This window comes from Lathyrus oleraceus, chromosome 6 (genome assembly GCF_024323335.1).
Source record: "Lathyrus oleraceus cultivar Zhongwan6 chromosome 6, CAAS_Psat_ZW6_1.0, whole genome shotgun sequence".
In the NCBI taxonomy this organism is placed as follows: domain Eukaryota; kingdom Viridiplantae; phylum Streptophyta; class Magnoliopsida; order Fabales; family Fabaceae; genus Lathyrus; species Lathyrus oleraceus.
Genome location: NC_066584.1, coordinates 455,723,946 through 455,743,550, shown reverse-complemented (window position 1 = coordinate 455,743,550; position 19,605 = coordinate 455,723,946). Strand labels below are relative to the sequence as shown.

The 19,605-nt window shown below is 36.5% G+C and overlaps 1 protein-coding gene across 1 annotated transcript; it reads left to right on the top strand.

Annotated features, from left to right (window-relative positions):
- The first annotated feature begins 759 nt into the window (after nt 1-759).
- LOC127097128 (thiamine thiazole synthase 2, chloroplastic) lies at nt 760-2,288 on the top strand. Its single transcript, XM_051035638.1, has 2 exons — nt 760-1,756; nt 1,994-2,288. Exons 1-2 carry the CDS (start codon nt 860-862, stop codon nt 2,156-2,158), a joined length of 1,062 nt encoding a protein of 353 aa, XP_050891595.1. The 5' UTR covers nt 760-859; the 3' UTR covers nt 2,159-2,288.
- Nucleotides 2,289-19,605: the final 17,317 nt, after the last annotated feature.

The window sequence follows — 19,605 nt, the reverse complement described above, 5'->3', positions numbered from 1 at the left end:
CTCGTGCATTGGTCGACCTTTTGTAACAGAAACACGCCATTGGATGCGGCCTCTCATACTCCGAGGTGGAAATGTATCCCAATAAAAAGTACATCGGAACTATACCCAAGTTATGTAATTAAATCCAAAGTGTATGAAGCATCTCTCTCATACTGGTCTCATGTTCAATAATCTCGGTCCGAAGTCTTGATCCAATCACTCATCCATATCTGAAACTATCTTAATTTTTTTTATTCGTCTTACCTTATTTCCGATTTCATATCTCGAACTATCAAATAATTTCTGAAATATAATATTTATCTATTTATCTATATATAAATAAAAGTAATCATTGAGCTTTGATGAGTCTTTCTTTATTAGGATTTTGATCAATCCAAAACAAAAATTATTTTCGATTTTTATGAGTCACTTAATATATGTCTTTCTAAATCATTTTATAATTAATATATCATTATTAAAAACATATATTTATCCTTTTCATGATATAATAATAGTAGAGGTGGATATATAAAAGTAGCAAGTTGTTATTCTTACTATTTTTATAAAAAAAAATATCTATAGCTTTTTGTTAGAGAGGTTTGTAATAATAGACCGATTAATAATACTAAATGTTGCTATTTGTGATGTGGATGTTGCGCACAAATGGAGAACTACATTGGTTGAGAGAAAAGGTAACAAAAAATATCCCAATAAGAAATGTTTACGAACCGTTGAAATTCTATCTTATTTCTCAAAAAGCATAAACTTCACTTTCATACATTTTTCATTCACAGGTTTTCCCACTTCACTTTGTTTATAAAACCATTCACAAATATACCATTTCTCATCAAACATTTTCTCTTCCCAAAATACCCCTCCAATGGCAGCCATGGCCACTGCATCATCTCTCACCACTTCTCTCTCTTCATCTCCCAAATCCTCATTCTTCAATGGAAGACCAATTGTTACTCGCACCCCCACCATCCTCAAATCCACCTCCCAAAACAACTCAATCTCCATGGCACTAACCACACCCCCTTACAATCTAGACTCCTTCAAATTCCAACCAATCAAAGAATCCATCGTCTCTCGTGAAATGACCCGCCGTTACATGACAGACATGATCACCTACGCCGACACCGACGTCGTCATCGTCGGCGCCGGTTCCGCCGGTCTCTCATGCGCTTACGAATTAAGCAAAAATCCCAACATCAGTATCGCTATCATCGAACAATCCGTCAGCCCCGGCGGTGGTGCATGGCTCGGTGGCCAGCTCTTCTCCGCCATGGTTGTCCGCAAACCAGCTCACCTCTTCCTCGACGAAATCGGTGTCGACTACGATGAGCAAGAAGACTACGTTGTTATCAAACACGCTGCGTTGTTTACTTCAACAATCATGAGTAAGCTTCTTGCGAAACCTAACGTGAAGTTGTTCAATGCTGTTGCTGCTGAGGATTTGATCGTGAAAGAAGGTAGAGTTGCTGGTGTTGTGACTAACTGGGCTTTGGTTTCGATGAACCATGATACACAGTCTTGCATGGATCCTAATGTTATGGAGGCGAAGATTGTTGTGAGTTCTTGTGGACATGATGGACCTTTCGGTGCTACTGGTGTGAAGAGGTTGAAGAGTATTGGTATGATTGATTCTGTTCCGGGAATGAAAGCTCTTGATATGAATACTGCTGAAGATGCTATTGTTCGTCTTACAAGGGAGGTTGTTCCTGGTATGATTGTTACTGGTATGGAAGTTGCAGAAATTGATGGTGCTCCAAGAATGGTAAGCTTTTTCTTATGTAGTAGTTTAAATTATTGTTTTTGGAGATCCTGCTTCACTTAAACTATAACTATGGCAAAAACAAATAAGTAGTGACTCTATTTAGCTACAATTTACCTGTGACAAATTTTAGATTCGATGCGGTAACCTGCATGTTCTTAAAAGACATCTGGTTTGGGATGATAAGGAATATTCTATTTGATTTGGATGTGATGAGGATTTTGTTGGTGATTTTTGCAGGGTCCGACATTTGGGGCAATGATGATATCTGGACAGAAAGCTGCACATTTGGCATTGAAGGCGTTGGGGAAGAACAATGCAATTGATGGAACATGTGAATCTGGTAGGGAAGAACCAGAGCTTATTTTGGCTTCTGTCGAATCAGAGGATATTGTTGATGCTTAAGTTTATATATAATTAAGTGGGTTTAGTGTTTAGTTGTTTGGATCTTCAGTTAAATTTTAGATCCTGCATGTGATTTGGATTCAATAAATGAATAAAGAAAATGTGAATGAGAAATGTATTATTATCGTCATCATCTGTGTTTAACAAACAAGTTGGAAAAACATATAGTAGATAAAATTGAATTTATGAATTATTTATGACAAGTGGAGAAGAGAGATGAAAACAAGCCACAGATTGCAACCACACGTTCTAACATATGAGCAAGTGTTGTAGAAATAATGAGTTAGGTGATATAATACTAGGTTGTTGTCACTTAGGATATTGAATAAATAATGTATCTCCTTATTTTTTGGACATTTCTTGCCTTTAGAAGAAGTCCACACATTTTATAATTATTATGTGGTGGGGTGAAATTAATAAACTAAGATTGATCCTAGTGTTAAATACTAGTATATCAATTTGGTATAGATGAACAATTTGGAAAGATGTTTTTGGAAGCTAACGAAGATTAGTTACATTGAGCAAAACCGGCCCAATCAATTTCGAGATTCTCTTATAATTTTAAAAATATATCTAATAACAAGAGTCATCTTAAGAAGCATAGTAAAAAAACTGGAATATCCTATTATATTTAGTATATTCATTTATGATCAACTCCGATGTATTAATGAAAGAGTTATTAATAATAGAGCTAGAAAAGTTAAATTAAAAAAAAAACTAAACTAAATAAATTAACTAGAATGCATACTATATTCTACATGCACAAACATCACAATACAAATACAAAGATAACATCCTAATACAAATAAAATGTTATTCTTACCTAACATTCTACACTTATACCATATTGTACTGTTCACCGTAAATTATTATAATAATATATTATTTTTAAAAAAATATAATTTTTTTTATTATCTGAATGTTTATTAACCAGTTTCATAATTTTTTTTAATCAACTTCATAACTTACATTAACCAATTTTTGTGACTATTCAAAATTATTTTTAATATCTAAACGTTTATTAATCAATTTCATAACTTCATTAGCCAACCATTTATTTTTCATTAACCAAATTTGATTTATTAATAAAAATTATTTTTAATGTCTGAACGTTTATTAATCAACTTTGTCATTTTATTAACCAACATTTTACATTTAATTAATCAACTTTTTTCACTACTTTAAGTAACTGGTCACGTGCACTGTTCACAGACACTTTTCACGTTTACTGTTCACGTACTATTCATAAATATATTATTTTATTTTAAAAATATAATGTTCATCATATAAAAATGCGATGAATAATGTATACGGCGTAAATATTGAAAGTAGAAAATGGTGTAAGAATAACAATGTTGTAATACAATATCAGTCTTTTTCAAGTGAGCATTAAATGTAAAACACAATCTGTAAGTAGCCTATGATCTTACTGTAACTAAAAGGTGACTCTCACAAAAGTAAGAGCAATCGTGAGGTGAAAAATAGGTCTGAATGCTCGACACTTGAGTTAACATTTATTAACAAACAAGGATAAGTGATATTCACAACAAAGGGCATGACTAACAACCTAGATACTACGAAATAGACTTCGAAATAGGGATAATAAACGGACATGCCCGTTTCAAAAAAAATGGGGCCGACCTAATTGAGAATGAGGGTTTATAATCTAGATCCGTCACACAAAAAAGTTAATGTGGGGCGGAGAAAGACATGAGCACTGCACCTTTCAAATTTAAAATTACAAAAATTTATATTAATGTGCATGTCCCTAAAAATTTAAAACAAAAACAAGACATGACAGAACGAACATATTAAAGGATGAGAGCCTGATCTCTTAATCCACCCCGAACTAAAGTATGAGTAAAATAGACATTCTCAATTGGTGGGGTCCGTTATGCCACCCTTACTCCAAAATTGTTGGCACATATTAATTTTGGATACTTCTAACCTAATTTTCATAACTTGAAATTGTCTCTCAACTTTCTAAAATTTCATAAAAATATTTTAACAAATTTTAAAATTAATAAAGAAGAATTTTTTACTCTATCCAAAAACAAAAACAACAATGCAAATGAAGGAAATTCAATTGCCAGCATTTCTAATTGCCTGAGAATTTTCAATTACCCTACGTAAACACACTCTCTAAACTTTCATTGATATCACTAGTACCAGAAACAAACCAGTGCTGACTTTTGGTTTAAAGAAATGGCTATACCAGAAAGTGTCTATGGATACCTAGATTTAGTAATCAAAGGTACTCTCATTTCAGTTACTAAAAATTGTAGAAATATATAGTCACATTCAGACACCCCAAACCGAAGCAACTGCATTTGATCATCGAGTTGCAAACAGAAAATTGCAAATTTAATGATATATCTAATTGCAACCACACTTATCGTCGTCCCAAAGTTGTTTTGTTGTGTCTCCACGACGCTGTAAACTTATGGTGGACTGTGGATGGCAGTGCATCGTTTTGTTTTTGACAAACACAAATCGGAAAAATAAGGGAGCGTCGTTTCATTTTCAATTCAAATTGACATGCACAAAAAAAAGAGGAAGAAGCGCTTTTCAGTTTTGTTTTTGAATGGGAGCATGTTCAATTTTGTTTTGATTTTTTTATAGTATTATAAGTTGGAGCATGTTCAATTTTTTTGGGATCTTTTTTATAGTATTATAAGTTTATAAATTAACCCTCCAAATTAGAGGCCAAGTGATAACTCCTCCTTTAAGAAAAGTATACTTATACCCTTGCATTTATTCTTTTATCCCTGTAAGTTAAAAATTTAAACCACCCTTTATTCATATAAATTAAAATTTTAAACCAAAATACTCTTTTTATAAATATCTATTTAATTTTTATTTTATTTTTTCTCGTTTTATTTCAGAAAAAGCGAGAGCACTAAAAACCTATTCGATTCCATTAAAAACCGGAGAACCCAGACATAAGATATCTGGTTCTTTTTTTTTACACCGAAGAACTCAAGAGTACGTTATCTGATTTGTTGCAGACGATAGTTACATCCCGAAGAACTTGGGTTATAGCATTCTGGTTCATATATATTCTACACCGGAAAATTAGCCTTGATGTTATCCAGTTTTGAAATGTTTCTAAAGAACTTAGATCTCAGTTTTGCGATTCGTGTTTTTTGACTTCCAAATTTTCTTTTATTATTTTTAGTGGCTTGCATTAGAGGCCGGGACGGGAGCATTTATCGACGATATGGTGATGGGCGGCAACCTCAACAGCCGACAGATCAAGAGGAAGATCAAATAGGTGTACCTGGGCCTCGTCCACTGCATCTAGAGTTTCATGGAGGACCGTTCGATACATCTCTTCTGGTGAGGTATCAGAATCATGTTGCTCGCCCTTCGTGGCTCAACGAAGTAAGTTAATCTCTGTCATTTTATGTTGAGTCAAATTTAATGTTAATTATTTATATTTTATAAATATATTATGAATTATTTTTAGAAGAGAGTTCCGAAGAAAGAATTGAAGATTGTTGCACATGATAGAAATTAATTGGATGGGTTCTGCACAGTCTCATTCCGGTGATAGAGAGATGGTTGTCTGATTCTGGTCTATCCTCTTTACAGAGAACCCGTTTGTCGAGGATAAATAAGAATTTAGTATCATCACTTATGGAGAGATGACATCTAGAAACATCGTCCTTTCATATGTCGTTTGGCGAGATGACCATTACATTGGATGATATCTCTTGTCTTCTTCATTTACCGTGTAGAGGGAGTTTTGTAACCCTACATAAGGTTTCACTAATTCTGAAGTTATTACTCAGGCTATTGATTTGCTGGGTGTTTCGTTGGAGGAGGCAACTAAAGAGGTTCGTAGTTGTAGAGGTGCTTATTATAGGTTGGATTGGTTGAATGTGATTTTTACGCGTAAAGAAGTTCAAATTAGATTTGACTATGCAATTAGAGCCTATATGTTGTTGTTGGTAGGCTGCACCATTTTTGCCAACAAGACTTTTCTCTTATAAAGGAAAAGTATTTATCACTATTTAGGGACTTTCTTGGATGTGGAAGATAGCGTTAGAGGGCAACTGCACTTGTCACACTATACAAAATCTAGGAGATGCTTCCTTTTATACTTGCAAGTAGCTTGGGGGATATGCCACTATGCTACATGTAGAAATTATTTATTTTAATTTAATTTTGATTTATATTAACTTCTTTATAATAATTTTAATTGATAATATTCATGTTGTGTAACAATATTGGATTAATGAGTATTTTCCAACTGTTGGCAAGAGAGGATTTTCTAAGATTGTTGGTGCCGATAGTCCACTTCATAGGGAGATGAAATGGATATACAAGCAAGGTGCTCATAAGGTTGATGAACTCAGGTCTGTGTTTGATGTATTGACACCTGCTGATATCATTTGGCACCCTTTTGAGGATCATAGACATCACCGGCCATTTGATGATATATGCTTGTACATGGGTGGGTTGAAATAGTATGACACATTTGTACAATACTTATCTGACAGATATTTGTGTTAGTTTAGATATAGGCAGTACATACCACCTCCAACTTTTGATGTTGGCACACTTGATGTGGATTTTGAGTGGATTGCATATCATGCAAGCGTGATGGAAGTGACCCGTCTGACAATTTTCGCTACCATCCCATATGATGTGGTGGTCGATTACTTAGATTGATAGTACAAGGTGTCACATCCTCGTTTGGTACCTGTTAGATGCCCAAAAGTGCTTATTTGAGCTATCAAATGTGGCATCTTTCACTCCTTTTTGTTGCTAAAGTGTTCGAAACCGCCTTTGCTTTAGATGAATTGCAATACAATGATAAATGATCTTGGTACCTTATTGTGCAGGAATTAGGCATGAAATAATAGAAAATGAAGGCATAAGAAAGTTGGCAAAGGGACCAAGAAAAGGAAGCATTCATCAGCATGCTCGCTAGGCGAGTGCTGTAGTGAAGTGCTCGCTAGGCGAGCACCCAGCGAGCTTCCAGCGAACATCCCCAGAATTTTACAATAGCAAAGTCAGCAAACTCGCTAGGCGAGCATCCAGCGAAGGAGGTAGCAAACACTCCCAGACTTGGGCAAAAGCACAACCAGCACTTACTCGCTAGGCGAGCCACTAGCGAGCTCCCAGCGAGCAATTCCAGTAGCAAAACCATCTAAACTCGCTAGAGCGAAGGTGGAAGCGTGGGCTTCGCCTAGCGAACATGTGAAATATGGACTTAGATATTTTCTGGGCGCAGGCACTTCTGGTGGCCTATTTTGGGGCTCGCTAGGCGAACCATTCTGCTCGCCTAGCGAGCATGACAGCTCAGACAACAGCACTATAAGTAGCAGGGGCTACTTTTTGGAGAGAGAACTTTTGTACTTACTTTTTGGAAACTTAGATATTTTTCAGATTGTCTTGGGATCATATTTTGTGACCTAGAAACACTTTTTCTTCATTTTTTTTTCATATCTTAACAATATTCTACAAAAAGAAGGTGGATTCCCATCCAATCTCGATTCTTCGACTTGGATGTTGATCAACCTTCAACCGAAACTTGTTGTACAAGCTACCATGAAAATGAGTAGCTAAGTCCTTCATTTTGTCAAGGTTAGATGTAGAGGATCATTAGCTTTGTGTGTAAATGGGATGATCTTCATTTGTAAACTCTTTAATGATGAATATATGGTGAAAACTTTGTTTTATTGATAACTCTTTGTGTTGGTTTATGATCGAGAGATGTTTACCAACTCTTTACCTAGGTTTTCATCCAATCTTGTTTGTTAGCTAGAGATAGTAATGAATGATTTTGTTCACGATAAAGTTGAACCAAAAAGTTGTCATTTTGATAGATTGTGTTAGAGATAAACAATGGATCAAAATGGGAAAACCCACAATGTGTGTTAGAGATAAACACATTGGGAGGACTTTGTGAAATAATTTATCATCTAAAGGAGTTTATGAGTTTGTTGATCGAACATATACATGCAAAGTGATCGTCGAACCCTAACTTTGACAATCTTTCTCAAATAGAAAAACCAAAACTTTTACCGCACTTTCTTACACTTTTATGCAAGCTACAATTACTAAAACCAAAACCCCCTTGTTACTACGAGTTAAGAATTAAAACAACTGTCGAACGACGGCGATATCTCACAATCCCTGTGGAGACGATAACAAAAACCCGACACTCAACCTACACATCCAACAGAATGGCGCCGTTGTCGGGGATTGTGAATTGATATTGCGAGCATCGCAATAGTTGCTTAATTTTTAACTTTTGAATTTTTTGACCTGTGCTTGTAATTTGTTTGGTTTAGTGTGCAACTTTCGTTTTATGCGAGGGCAGGTTCCTGAGGACGAACTTCTTTTTGATCCCGAGATCGAAAGAACCGTAAGGAGACTGAATAGCAGAACGAGACGAAGGAGGCAACAAGCTAGACAACGACAAGAACAAGGAGAAAGTTCTTCTACAACACATCCACCACCTTTCATACCTATCATGGATCAACCACCACAACCACCGCCCATTTCCACACCTTGTGTTAACAGTCCAAGGAATACTGCTCAGTTTGCCAACCACACGGGAAGGCAAGCCGAGATGAAAACGGGAACTCTTAACTTGCTATATGGAAGTCCATTCACCGGAATGGACCATGAAGATCCCTTTGTTTTTCTCACCAAATTTTATGAGATAGCATTGGCGGCCGGAGTTGATCAAACTCAAGAGCTACCGTTGTTTAAAAGATTATTTCCCCACGCTTTGCTTGGCAAAGAAAAAGATTGGTACTTGGATCAAACACCTGCAGTCATGACGGATTGGAACGTGTTGGAAGAGAAGTTCATTGAAAGATTTTTCTCCCACAACCGTTTCATGGAATCCAAAATGGCAATCTCCGTGTTTTCACAAGGGACCAACGAATCATTGAATGAGGCGTGGGAAAGATGCAAAATCCATGCTTCGGAAGTGCAAAGGACATGGTTTTGACGAATTGACTCAAATCCACATTTTCAAAAATGGCCTTCCCAAATTGCAAGACTTTGTTGGATGCTACCTCGGGTGGTTCTTTATTGTCTAAAATCGCCGAAGAAGCTACAGATATCATTAACCAAATGGCTCTAAATGACCTCCAAAGCCAAAGTAGAGGCAACTCTTTGAAGAAACCGGGAGTGCTTGAACTTGGGACGAACGATGCTATTCTTGCCCAAAACAAACTCATTTCACAACAAGTTGAACTCTTAACTCAACAAATAAAAGAGTTGAGAGAACCTTCAAAAGCTAAACAAATAGCTTGTTGTGAGCTTTGCAAAGGTGAGCATGACACCGAATTTTGTCCACCTCCCGGGTTCGAAGAAGTGAATTACATGGCAAACCAACGAGACTACCAACCGAGGCAATAACCACAACAACTGTATCAACCACATCCTCCAAATCAACAACAACACTTTCAAGGGAATCAAGGGTTCCAACCAAGGACTAACTATTACCATAACCAAGGTTATGAGGGTGGTTCTTCTAGCCGTCAAAACCCTCCCCAAAATCCTTACCAACCTTAACAACCGCCGGTTGTGACTTCAAAGTTGGAAGAGACATTGACACAATTTATGCAAATGTCGATGGCTAATCAAAAGAGCAACGATGCAACAATCAAAAATCTCGAGACTCAAGTCGGACAACTTGCTAAACAACTAGCGGAACAACAACCCGGTCCATCTTTTTCGGCGAACACGCAAACGAATCCTAAAGAGCATTGTAAAGCGATAACGACGAGAAGTGGAAGGGAGTTGATTAGTGAGAATAAAAAAAGAGATGAGAGTGAAAAAAGAGAGGACGAAAAAAATGGTGAAGTTGAAAATAAAGGAAGCGTGGAAGTCGAAAAGAATAAGAATGATGAAGTGATAGTGGAGGGAGTGAAAAAGAAAAGAGTGAGGAGTTCTAGAGTTGCTAAAGGAAAGGAGGTAGTGAGTGCTACTCCAATCCATTACCTTTCATATCCACATGCTCCATCTAAAAGGGAGAATGAACGACATTACGCCCGGTTCATGGATATATTCAAACAATTGAAAGTGAACATTCCGTTTGCCGAAGCATTGGAGCAAATGCCTAAGTATGCAAAATTCATGAAAGACATACTCACTAAAAAGCGGAGGTACACGGAACCAGAGACAGTCTTGCTTGATGCACGATGTAGTGCCATCATTCAAAAAACTCTCCCAAGGAAGGAATCCGATCCGGGACGAGTCGCTTTACCGGTAACCATCGAAGACACCTACACGGGTAATGGCTTGATTGACTTGGGATCCATCATCAATTTGATTCCCCTATCCATTGTTAAAAGATTGGGAAATGTTGAGATCAAATCTACTAAGATGACTTTACAACTAGCTGATAAGTCTACAACTGCACCATATGGAGTGGCTCAAGACATGTTAGTGAAAGTTGACAAATTCTTCTTCCCGGTTGATTTCATTGTTATTGATATGGAAGAGGACGATGATGCTCCACTTATTCTTGGCAGACCATTCATGAAAACCGCACGCATGATGATTGACGTTGACAACGGTTTGATGAAAGTAAGGGTCCAAAATGAAGAGGTAGCCTTCCATCTTTTTGAAGCCAAAAAACATCCTAATGAGAAGCATGATTCTTTCCAAATCGATGCCACCAAGGAGAAGCTAGTGGAGGTCGCAAACCAGGTTCATGTTTCTAATCATTCCGAAAGATCTCTTATCGGAGTATACAAAGTTTCGACCAAAAATAAAGGAAAAGAGATGGAAGCATTGTTGCATGAATTAGAAGCTTGTGGAGAACTTGTTTATCATGAAGACACAAGCGAAGGTTTGGATATGACAAAGAAAGTGGAGGAGCCAAAACTAGAGCCACATTTGAAGTATGTGTTCCTTGGTGATAACTGTACTAAACCGGTAATCATTAGCAACACTTTATCCATAAAAGAGGAGAATCAATTGATGCGAGTGCTGAAAAAGAAGGACATTGTCAAACTAGTAGAGGCCAGGATGAATTGTTCTATCTCCGATGGTGAATGGGTGAGCGTTGTGCAAATAGTTCCGAAAAAGGGTGGTATCAAATTTTATCGAAGGTTCATCAAGAACCTGTTGAAGACAACAAAGCCCTTGAGGAAGTTGCTCAACAAAGTGGATCGCGGGAGCTGTGCTATCTCCTTGGATGCTCCTCTGTGAGCATCGAACCGTCGAGCTTATCCGACGTTAAACAAGCGCTTGTTGGGAGGCACCCCAACATTGTAAGTATTTAAAAGTTTTCTGCTATGTGGTATTGGGGTTCCAATTGATAAACCTTGCTGATATGTGCTTGGAATGCTGTTTTGAAAAATCAAAATGCTGTCATGCTCGCTATCTGCTCGCTAGGCGAAGGCAGTAGCGAGCTGATTCGCTAGTTGCTCGCTAGGCGAAGCAGTAGCGAGCGCTGCGTGGCAGAACCCATTTAATTCTCAGCAGGCCACTCTTTTGGGCCCAAAAACCATTTTTAAAGTGTTGCACTCACGAACTCTGAACTCCAGAACTCGCAATCACTCTAACATTCATTCTCACTCAAACCCTAACATTGTTTTGCAAACCCTAACCTCCTGTGCATTTCAAATTCAACAGATCTCAAATCAGGTTTGCCCTTTCTTCATTACTTTATGCTTCCAATTTGTAAAATTCTGAAGTATGTCACATTTAGGGTGAATTTGGTAGTGTGGGTATCATTAGGTTTTTCATGTGGGTTTAGATTTGCATGTATCTTAGAACGATTCTTTGCATGATAAATCATTTTGTTTCTGAAAGGGATACCATGAGACTTAGGTTTTTCTGGAATATTGGTTGTTAAACATTGCAGAACCCAAAACCCGTAAGATTCGCTAGCATCTCGCTAGGCGAATCAGTGGCGAGCATTCACTGCCATTTCGCTAAGCGAACCTGTAGCGAAGCTTCGCTAGGTCCTCGCTAGGCGAAGCAGCAGCGACCATGACAGTAGTTGGATTTTCTGTTTTGCTTTCTAATCTGTTTTATGTTTGTGTTGTTTCTTCTCTATGTCTTTGCAGATGGCATCCAAGTTCAGCATTTCGAAAAAGAGAAAGGTCGGGAGCACTTCCCGTACCGTGCCCATACAGTTCGACACCGACAAATTTGTCGGGGCAAAGTAGGCCGTTCGCTATGTGGCTTTAGAAATGAGAATTTTTTTGCCAGAAAAGAGATTTATAATCAACCCCGAAGGCACCTACCGTACATTTGCCGGGTTGATTCATAGCGAGAAGTGGGACCGATTGATATCTCCCCTTGAGCATTATGACATCGAAATAGTGTGTGAGTTCTACGCGAACACACTACCGAACGACGACGAGCCATTCACATGGACAACTAGAGTGTCCGACCGTACGATTGCTTTCGATCGGGATACAATCAACCGGGTGCTGGGTGAACCGCTCCATCTGGGAGCGAATGAGAGGGACACTTACCATCGGGATTTGAGGCTACACAGAGATACTGATTCAATTTCTGCTGCCCTGCTATTTGAAGGAAAATCAGTTGAGTTGAACCCATCTGGGGTTCCGATGAGATACCATAGGGAAGACATGATTCCCATGGCTCAGTTGATCCTTATGTTGGTTCTGACAAATATAAAACCCAAGTCTCACACCTCAACCGTGCCGATCCCAGTGGCACACTTGGTTCATTGCATTCTCACGAATATCCAGATTGATGTGGCAAGGATAATTGCTTTAGAGTTGAAGTCCGTGATTGAGAGCGGGCTAAAGTCTGGGGCACGAGTTAATTGTCCCCTTGCTTTCCCGTGTCTCATCATGGCTTTGTGCCAACATTCGAGGGTAAAGCTACCCTCCCGGAGTCAAGTGAGGATCCCGCCAGCTATCGATGACAGATATGTGGCCAAGTACTGCAAACCGAAGAACTTAAGGAGTAGTTCAGCTGTTGATGTTACCGGGGCTTCTGATGGTCCTGGTACTTTTGCTCAGGGATCCGATCCTTTCCAGCAGGCTATCTGCAACTATAATTGGGATTGGATGGCGGCAACTCAGCGCGCCATGCTTGATATTCATGATTCTATGCAGTTGTTGCAGTTGCAGGTGCGTGACCCCTCCGGTGAGCATTCAATGATGACACGTGAGCAGTTTCTGCAGCACGCTAGCTGGCCTGTGTTCGGAGAGGGGGCGGGTGCCGGTGCTTCTGGTGCTGATACTACTGGTGGTGCTGATGATGATGATGATAGTGATGATGCTACCGGTTCTGAAGCCGGTAGTGATGAGGGTTTTGAGTCCTTTGAGGGCTAAGTTTGTTTTATTTTATTGTATTTTCAGATTTGTTGTATTTTGGTTTTGGTTATGTACTTTTGGGGTGTTTTGTCCCCCACGCACATTTTTAAAATTTTTAAGTAATGAGTATTGTTTATGTTTTTAATTTGTGTGTTTGGTTTAAATTTCTTTTGTTTAATAAATTTTTGGTTGTTGAGTGTCAAACCTTCTAGATTGGTTACTCCTCAAAGAAGTATCCAATGAAGGTGCATACGAGCTTGGATGGCAATGATAAAAATAAACAAGCGAATAATGCTAAGGTACATGGTTACCTCCGGTTAGAATTTTAGAGTGCATTAAGAACTTTACTCTTTTTTGTAATTGAATATTGTTATTTTTGCAACATAATTGAATGAATGTTTCATCTAGGACTTAAAACCACAAATTGTGAGGAAACCTCCATTGTACACTTAAATGCTGGATTCTAATAAACTTTGTTTATTCATTTGATTCATGCTTGGTCTTTTATTATTGTGAATATGTGGAAGCAATTAGAAATGATCAAGGCGCTTGTTTTCTATCGAGCACAACCAGTTCCAAATACAACTTACCCGTGAGCAGAGAGAGTATTCGTTAACCCCTTTGAGCTTAAACAGTTGAATCTCAGCTTGAAATAAAGCGAGATGTCAAAAATCTTTTTTTTCTTGAAACCCGGAAAATTTTGATAATTGTTCTTTTGCCGTAAAAAGTCAAGAGCATTCACTTAGGGTGAGTAAGAAATAAGTTGGGGAGAACGAAAAAGAGAATCGGTAAGTGCCACAGCTCTTGAAAAACCGAGCAAGCATTGAAAAAAAAAATAGAAAAGAGAAACATCTATTTTGTAAATACGATGTGAAAAGAAAAGAAAAAAATAGAGAAAATGAAAATGAATGCTTGCTTGGAAGAAAAATAGTGAAAAACAAAAATTGAGTTGTGAAATAAGAGTTGTGAAGGTTTCAAATGAGAAACAAATGGAACAAAGTTGAGATGCGTGAATAGTGTACAGTGAATGTCTCTTTTGCATCGACAATTTCGTTTTCAATGGCCTTAGAAATGACCCTTGTTTATAAACCTAACCAAGCTACAACCGGAAAAGTCCTTAGTGATCTTCGCGCTTCCGCATTTTCATTTATAATTGATTAGACATTGTATGAATTGAATTGATTTCTTCATTGTTTGTTGGAGAGTGAGATTATTCCCGCGGTTGCAAACGCGAAATTTCTTCAATCCTTATTCGAAGAGGAGAGATAGGGTGATTCACATTGCTATAAAGTTTTAGTTCTTGTGCATTATGTTATTCTAACCATTGGGAATTTGTATCTGGTTGATTCGCTTGTGTTTGAGCCGTTTTATTCGACTTCGGAGAAACCTTTTTCTTTAAGCAAATCCTCTTGTCCTTCAAGAGGCATGCTTTGCTTGAGGACAAGCAAGAATCTACTTGGGGAGAGTTGTTAGATGCCCAAAAGTGTTTATTTGAGCTATCAAATATGGGCATCTTTCACTCCTTTTTGTTGCTAAAGTGTTCGAAACCGCCTTTGCTTTAGATGAATTGCAATACAATGATAAACGATCTTGGTACCTTTAATTTGTGCGTTATTGTGCAGGAATTAGGCATGAAATAATAGAAAATGAAGGCACAAGAAAGTTGGCAAAGGGACCAAGAAAAGGAAGCATTCATCAGCATGCTCGCTAGGCGAGTGCTGTAGCGAAGTGCTCGCTAGGCGAGCACCCAGCGAACATCCCCAGAATTTTACAGTAGCAAAGTGTCATACCCCAATTTTGTCCGGCCATTTTGGTTTATCCATGAGATTGCTTTGTTTCAAAAGGGCCATTTACATAGACATGTCCATGATTAATGTTGCAAAATATGGTTTGAATCTTTTTACGACACTGATCCAAAAGTCCATTCGATTATCAGTAAGTATTAAGAGACATGATTATTTTTATGATCACTTGTCATTAAACCCATTTGCACATTTCAAACAAATACCAAATCTCTAATCCGTTCATAAAAAAACCCTTAAACTAAACTTGCATCTTTTCTAAATATGACTGTGTTTAGTTTATATCAAGATACCACATATATGAGTATTAGATTGGTTTTTAGGATCAAGTTTGAAATTGCAACATTTTTTTTTGTAGCATGTTTTATGCTAGACCTTTTGGCATGTTTTATTAATGTGTTAAAGTTAATCAAGTTGAAAATCCATTAAAATTACATTTTTTGGGCCCAACCCATTTTTAAATTTGAGATATAGCTTAGAATTTTCTTTTTTATTAATACAATTAAATTGTTAAGACAAAATTTAAAATTTAAAAAAAAGAGACCAATTGCACAAATAAATAATAATCCAAACAATATTCCAAATAATAGAAAATACACTTTAATAATCCAATTCTTTCCCAAATCCAACAAGTTACAATTGCTATTAGATTTGTAATTCAATAAGTTACAGATAAATCCAAATATACACATTTGTCTTAAAAGAAAACCTTAAATAATTACATTTTCTAATTAAGTAAAAAAGGTGTTGTTGGTGACCAAAAGCTGGCGCCTCCAAGTTTGGCATTTCTTACAAGCCACCTTCATCAAGTCACTTCCAAAGTTGTAATATGCAGAGAACAAAAGCAGCTTATTTTAAAAGCACTTTCCAAAAGCTCTTAAGAAACTGCAAAACAACAAAATAAATCACTCAGATTAAAGCTTTACCCAGCAAATTAACATAAACATCCAAAAAGTATGTCAAAGTTGATCTAAAACAGGAACAAACTAAATCCCACATAATCTGGGGATGAGAAAATCGAAAAAGGGGGGGAAGTTGTTTCTAAGATTGAGATTTCTTCAAAAACAGAGAGAGGTTAACAGATGCAAAAAGGAGAAATTCTTCAAAAAAAACCAAAACCATAGCAAGAACATCAACAATACAGTAACAATATTTTTTCTCAAAGAAAACCTAATCAAGAACAACATAGCAATATTTCATAAAAGACCTCACTGATACCGTTGCTCTAGAGAAATTACTCAAAACAAAAAACCCTCATTAGAAAGCTCTGTTTTTTTGAACTTGTTAAGATTTTCACACTGACACTCAACAAGCTCGAGCTAGACCCCTGCTAAACCAAAAAATCAACACAACAATAATAGAAACTAAGGAGAGGTAGATACCTGAAGTCATCGTCGCCGCCAAAGTTTCTCCGGATTTCCGAAGACCCCTGTGAGACATCTTCGCCTTCACGGTAAGAGATTGTCCTTGTTTACTTTTACTTATTTAAGAAAAACTCTTGCATTTGTAGTATGTCTGTTAAAACCTAATGATTGATGATGCACGCTCAAATTCGATTTAGATCTAGGAGAACTCAGAGTATGTTTTTTTTTCCAAGTCTGATAAGGGATGTAGATTCCGAAACTCCGATTCAAACTCGTTGGTTTTGCTTGGCTTTAAATTTGTAGTTGTGTTTTTGGGTTTTCAATGGATGAGCCCCGACGGGTACTCACCAAACCGTCTGGCAAAAACGCGTTAGATCCGCATTCTTGGTGTTGGATTTATTTTTCTTTGTCTCCGTTTTGGATTAGAGATGGAGAAGAACAGATAGGGAAAATAACTCATAAATATATGGAATGTTTATACTGTGATACAAATAAAGGAAGATGATTAATATTTTCTATTTTTTTTTTTTTAAAAAAGGATGCATTCATTTTATTAGAGACGTTTGTCTTTTTTTTCTTCTTCTAAGTTCAGTGAATAAGAGGCGTTTGGGAATAGAAAAAAGCCAAGTCTAGTGATAGCCATTAATGGCCTCTATTGGACACTTGGTGCTTTACGTGGGTCCGTCGCCACATGGCTTCATTTGCATGGCTTTTCGTTTGCTTGGTTGGTGTTGATGACCGCTCAGTTTCCTAATGATGGTCTCCACCCATTGCTTTTCACTTACTTTCATTTATTTTATTTCTTGGAAATTATATAAAAAAGGGAATCAATTAAATGTCTGGAGGTATAGAAAAGTAGTATAGGTTGGATACAAGCAGTAAGTAATAATATTTATTCACATTGATAGCACCAAGGTAAACATTGCCAAATAGCAGACGACGAAATATTTCTTTTCTCTCCTTTGTTGTTGTTTGAATTACAATAATGTTTTCTTTGGATTGGATTAGTGGACTTCTAGCCCAATTCTAACCTCTATTTGGGCCTCCCCTCAGTTTCTCTTGTTACACCCTAACTTATTTATTTTATATATTAATTTCCCATCTTACTAGCCCCCTAAAAACTATTTAGACTAATGATGATATAGTAGAATTATTGTTTTTTCTCAACATTTGTTTATAAATATGAACCATAAAAGATGTGTATTATCTACCGTTTTTGATCTTTTCCTTAAATTCTATCAATCTTACTTTATTATGATTAAGCGAGTAATCAATTTGGTAAAGATAACAATTGATTTATTCTATATTCTATTATTCTAAAAATAATCTAATTATCTCGGTCCAGCACCGAGTAGCCCATTTAAACCCGATTAATTCTAATAAATTCAAATTCATCACATTTAGTTAATATATTTTCCAAAATAATTTAAATCAATCTTTGAATGAAAAAGGAGAATAGTGAGCATCCGCTTCATTATCTCTCGATTATTCGAATAATTGGCGTACGCCATATTGCTCGGATCCTCGTCATTCAATTTAAACCCTAAAAATTCTATAAGATTAAAATCACTTCTCCAAATTATTTATTAATTCTAAAAGCCTTATTTTTAATTCTAAAAGCCTTATTTTTAATAATTAATTTTGAATGAAAAGGAGATTAATAAGCTTCCGCTTTATTATCTCTCGATTATTCGAATAATTGGCGTACGCCATATTGCTCGAATTTTCGTCATTTAATTAAAACCTTAAAATTATATAAAATTAAAATCATTTTCCTAATTTAATTATTCTAAAAATATCTATTCTACGTAATTAATTTAATTATTCTAAAAATATCTATTCTACGTAATTAATTTAATTATTCTAAAAACTCTATTTTAAATAATTAATTTTTTAAATGAAAAGGAGATTAATGAGCATCCGCTTTATTATCTCTCGATTATTCGAATAATTGGCGTACGCCATATTGCTCGAGTTTTTGTCATTTAATTAAAAATCCTAAAAATCCATAAAATTAATATATTCCCCCAAACTAAGTAATTAAGTTCTAAAAGTTTTTTAGTAATTAATATTTAAATGAAAAGGAGATTAATAAGCTTCCGCTTTATTATCTCTCGATTATTCGAATAATTGGCGTACGCCATATTGCTCGAATTTTTGTCATTTAATTAACACCTTAAAAACTCTATAAAATTAAAACCACTTTCTCAAATTGATTACAAATCCCAAAAGCATTATTTAAATTAATTTTGAATGAAAAGGAGATTAATGAGCATCCGCTCCATTATCTCTCGATTATTCGAATAATTGGCGTACGCCATATTGCTCGAATTTTTGTCATTTAATTAAAACCCCAAAACTCCTTAAAACTAAAATTACTCCCTCAATTAATTATAAATTCTAAAAGCTTTATTTTAATAATTAATCTTTGGATGAAAAGGAGAATAGTGAGCATCCGCTTCATTATCTCTCGATTATTCGAATAATTGGCGTACGCCACATCGCTCGAATCTTCGTCATCAAATTAAAACACAATCGAATAAACTCAAATCACTTATTATATCAAATCCAATTTTACAAATAAACTATATAACTTAAACCTCAATTAGAGAATGGGAGGCGTACGCCTCACCATTCCTCGATTATTTGAATAATCGGCGTACGCCACATTGCTCAAATCATCAACTCTTCAAAACATCTCAAAACAAATCAAACTAATTTCTCGCCCCCGCGCGATCGAAACCAAACCAAAAACACCCAAACACATCAATTCAACTTGTCACCCCGTGTGACCAAAACCCTTTCAAAAGAACACTGTCAATCCTTTCTAATGCGCACAACAAACCAGTGCTTAAGCCTCCGCCGAGAGTAGACAAGCCAGCGTTTAGCCTTTAGAATGCCGACCTACACAGTCGTTCATCAAACAAAACACACCAAAACCGTAGTTCCCCGAACTACGAATGCTCTGATTTCCTTATTATATCATAAGGATACGTAGGCAGGAG

Excerpts from the sequence above, each read along its gene's own strand:
- LOC127097128 (XM_051035638.1), top strand. The coding sequence starts at position 860 with ATGGCAGCCATGGCCACTGCATCATCTCTCACCACTTCTCTCTCTTCA. Across the intron at positions 1,757-1,993 it reads TTGATGGTGCTCCAAGAATG|GGTCCGACATTTGGGGCAAT; the intron begins GTAAGCTTTTTC and ends TGATTTTTGCAG.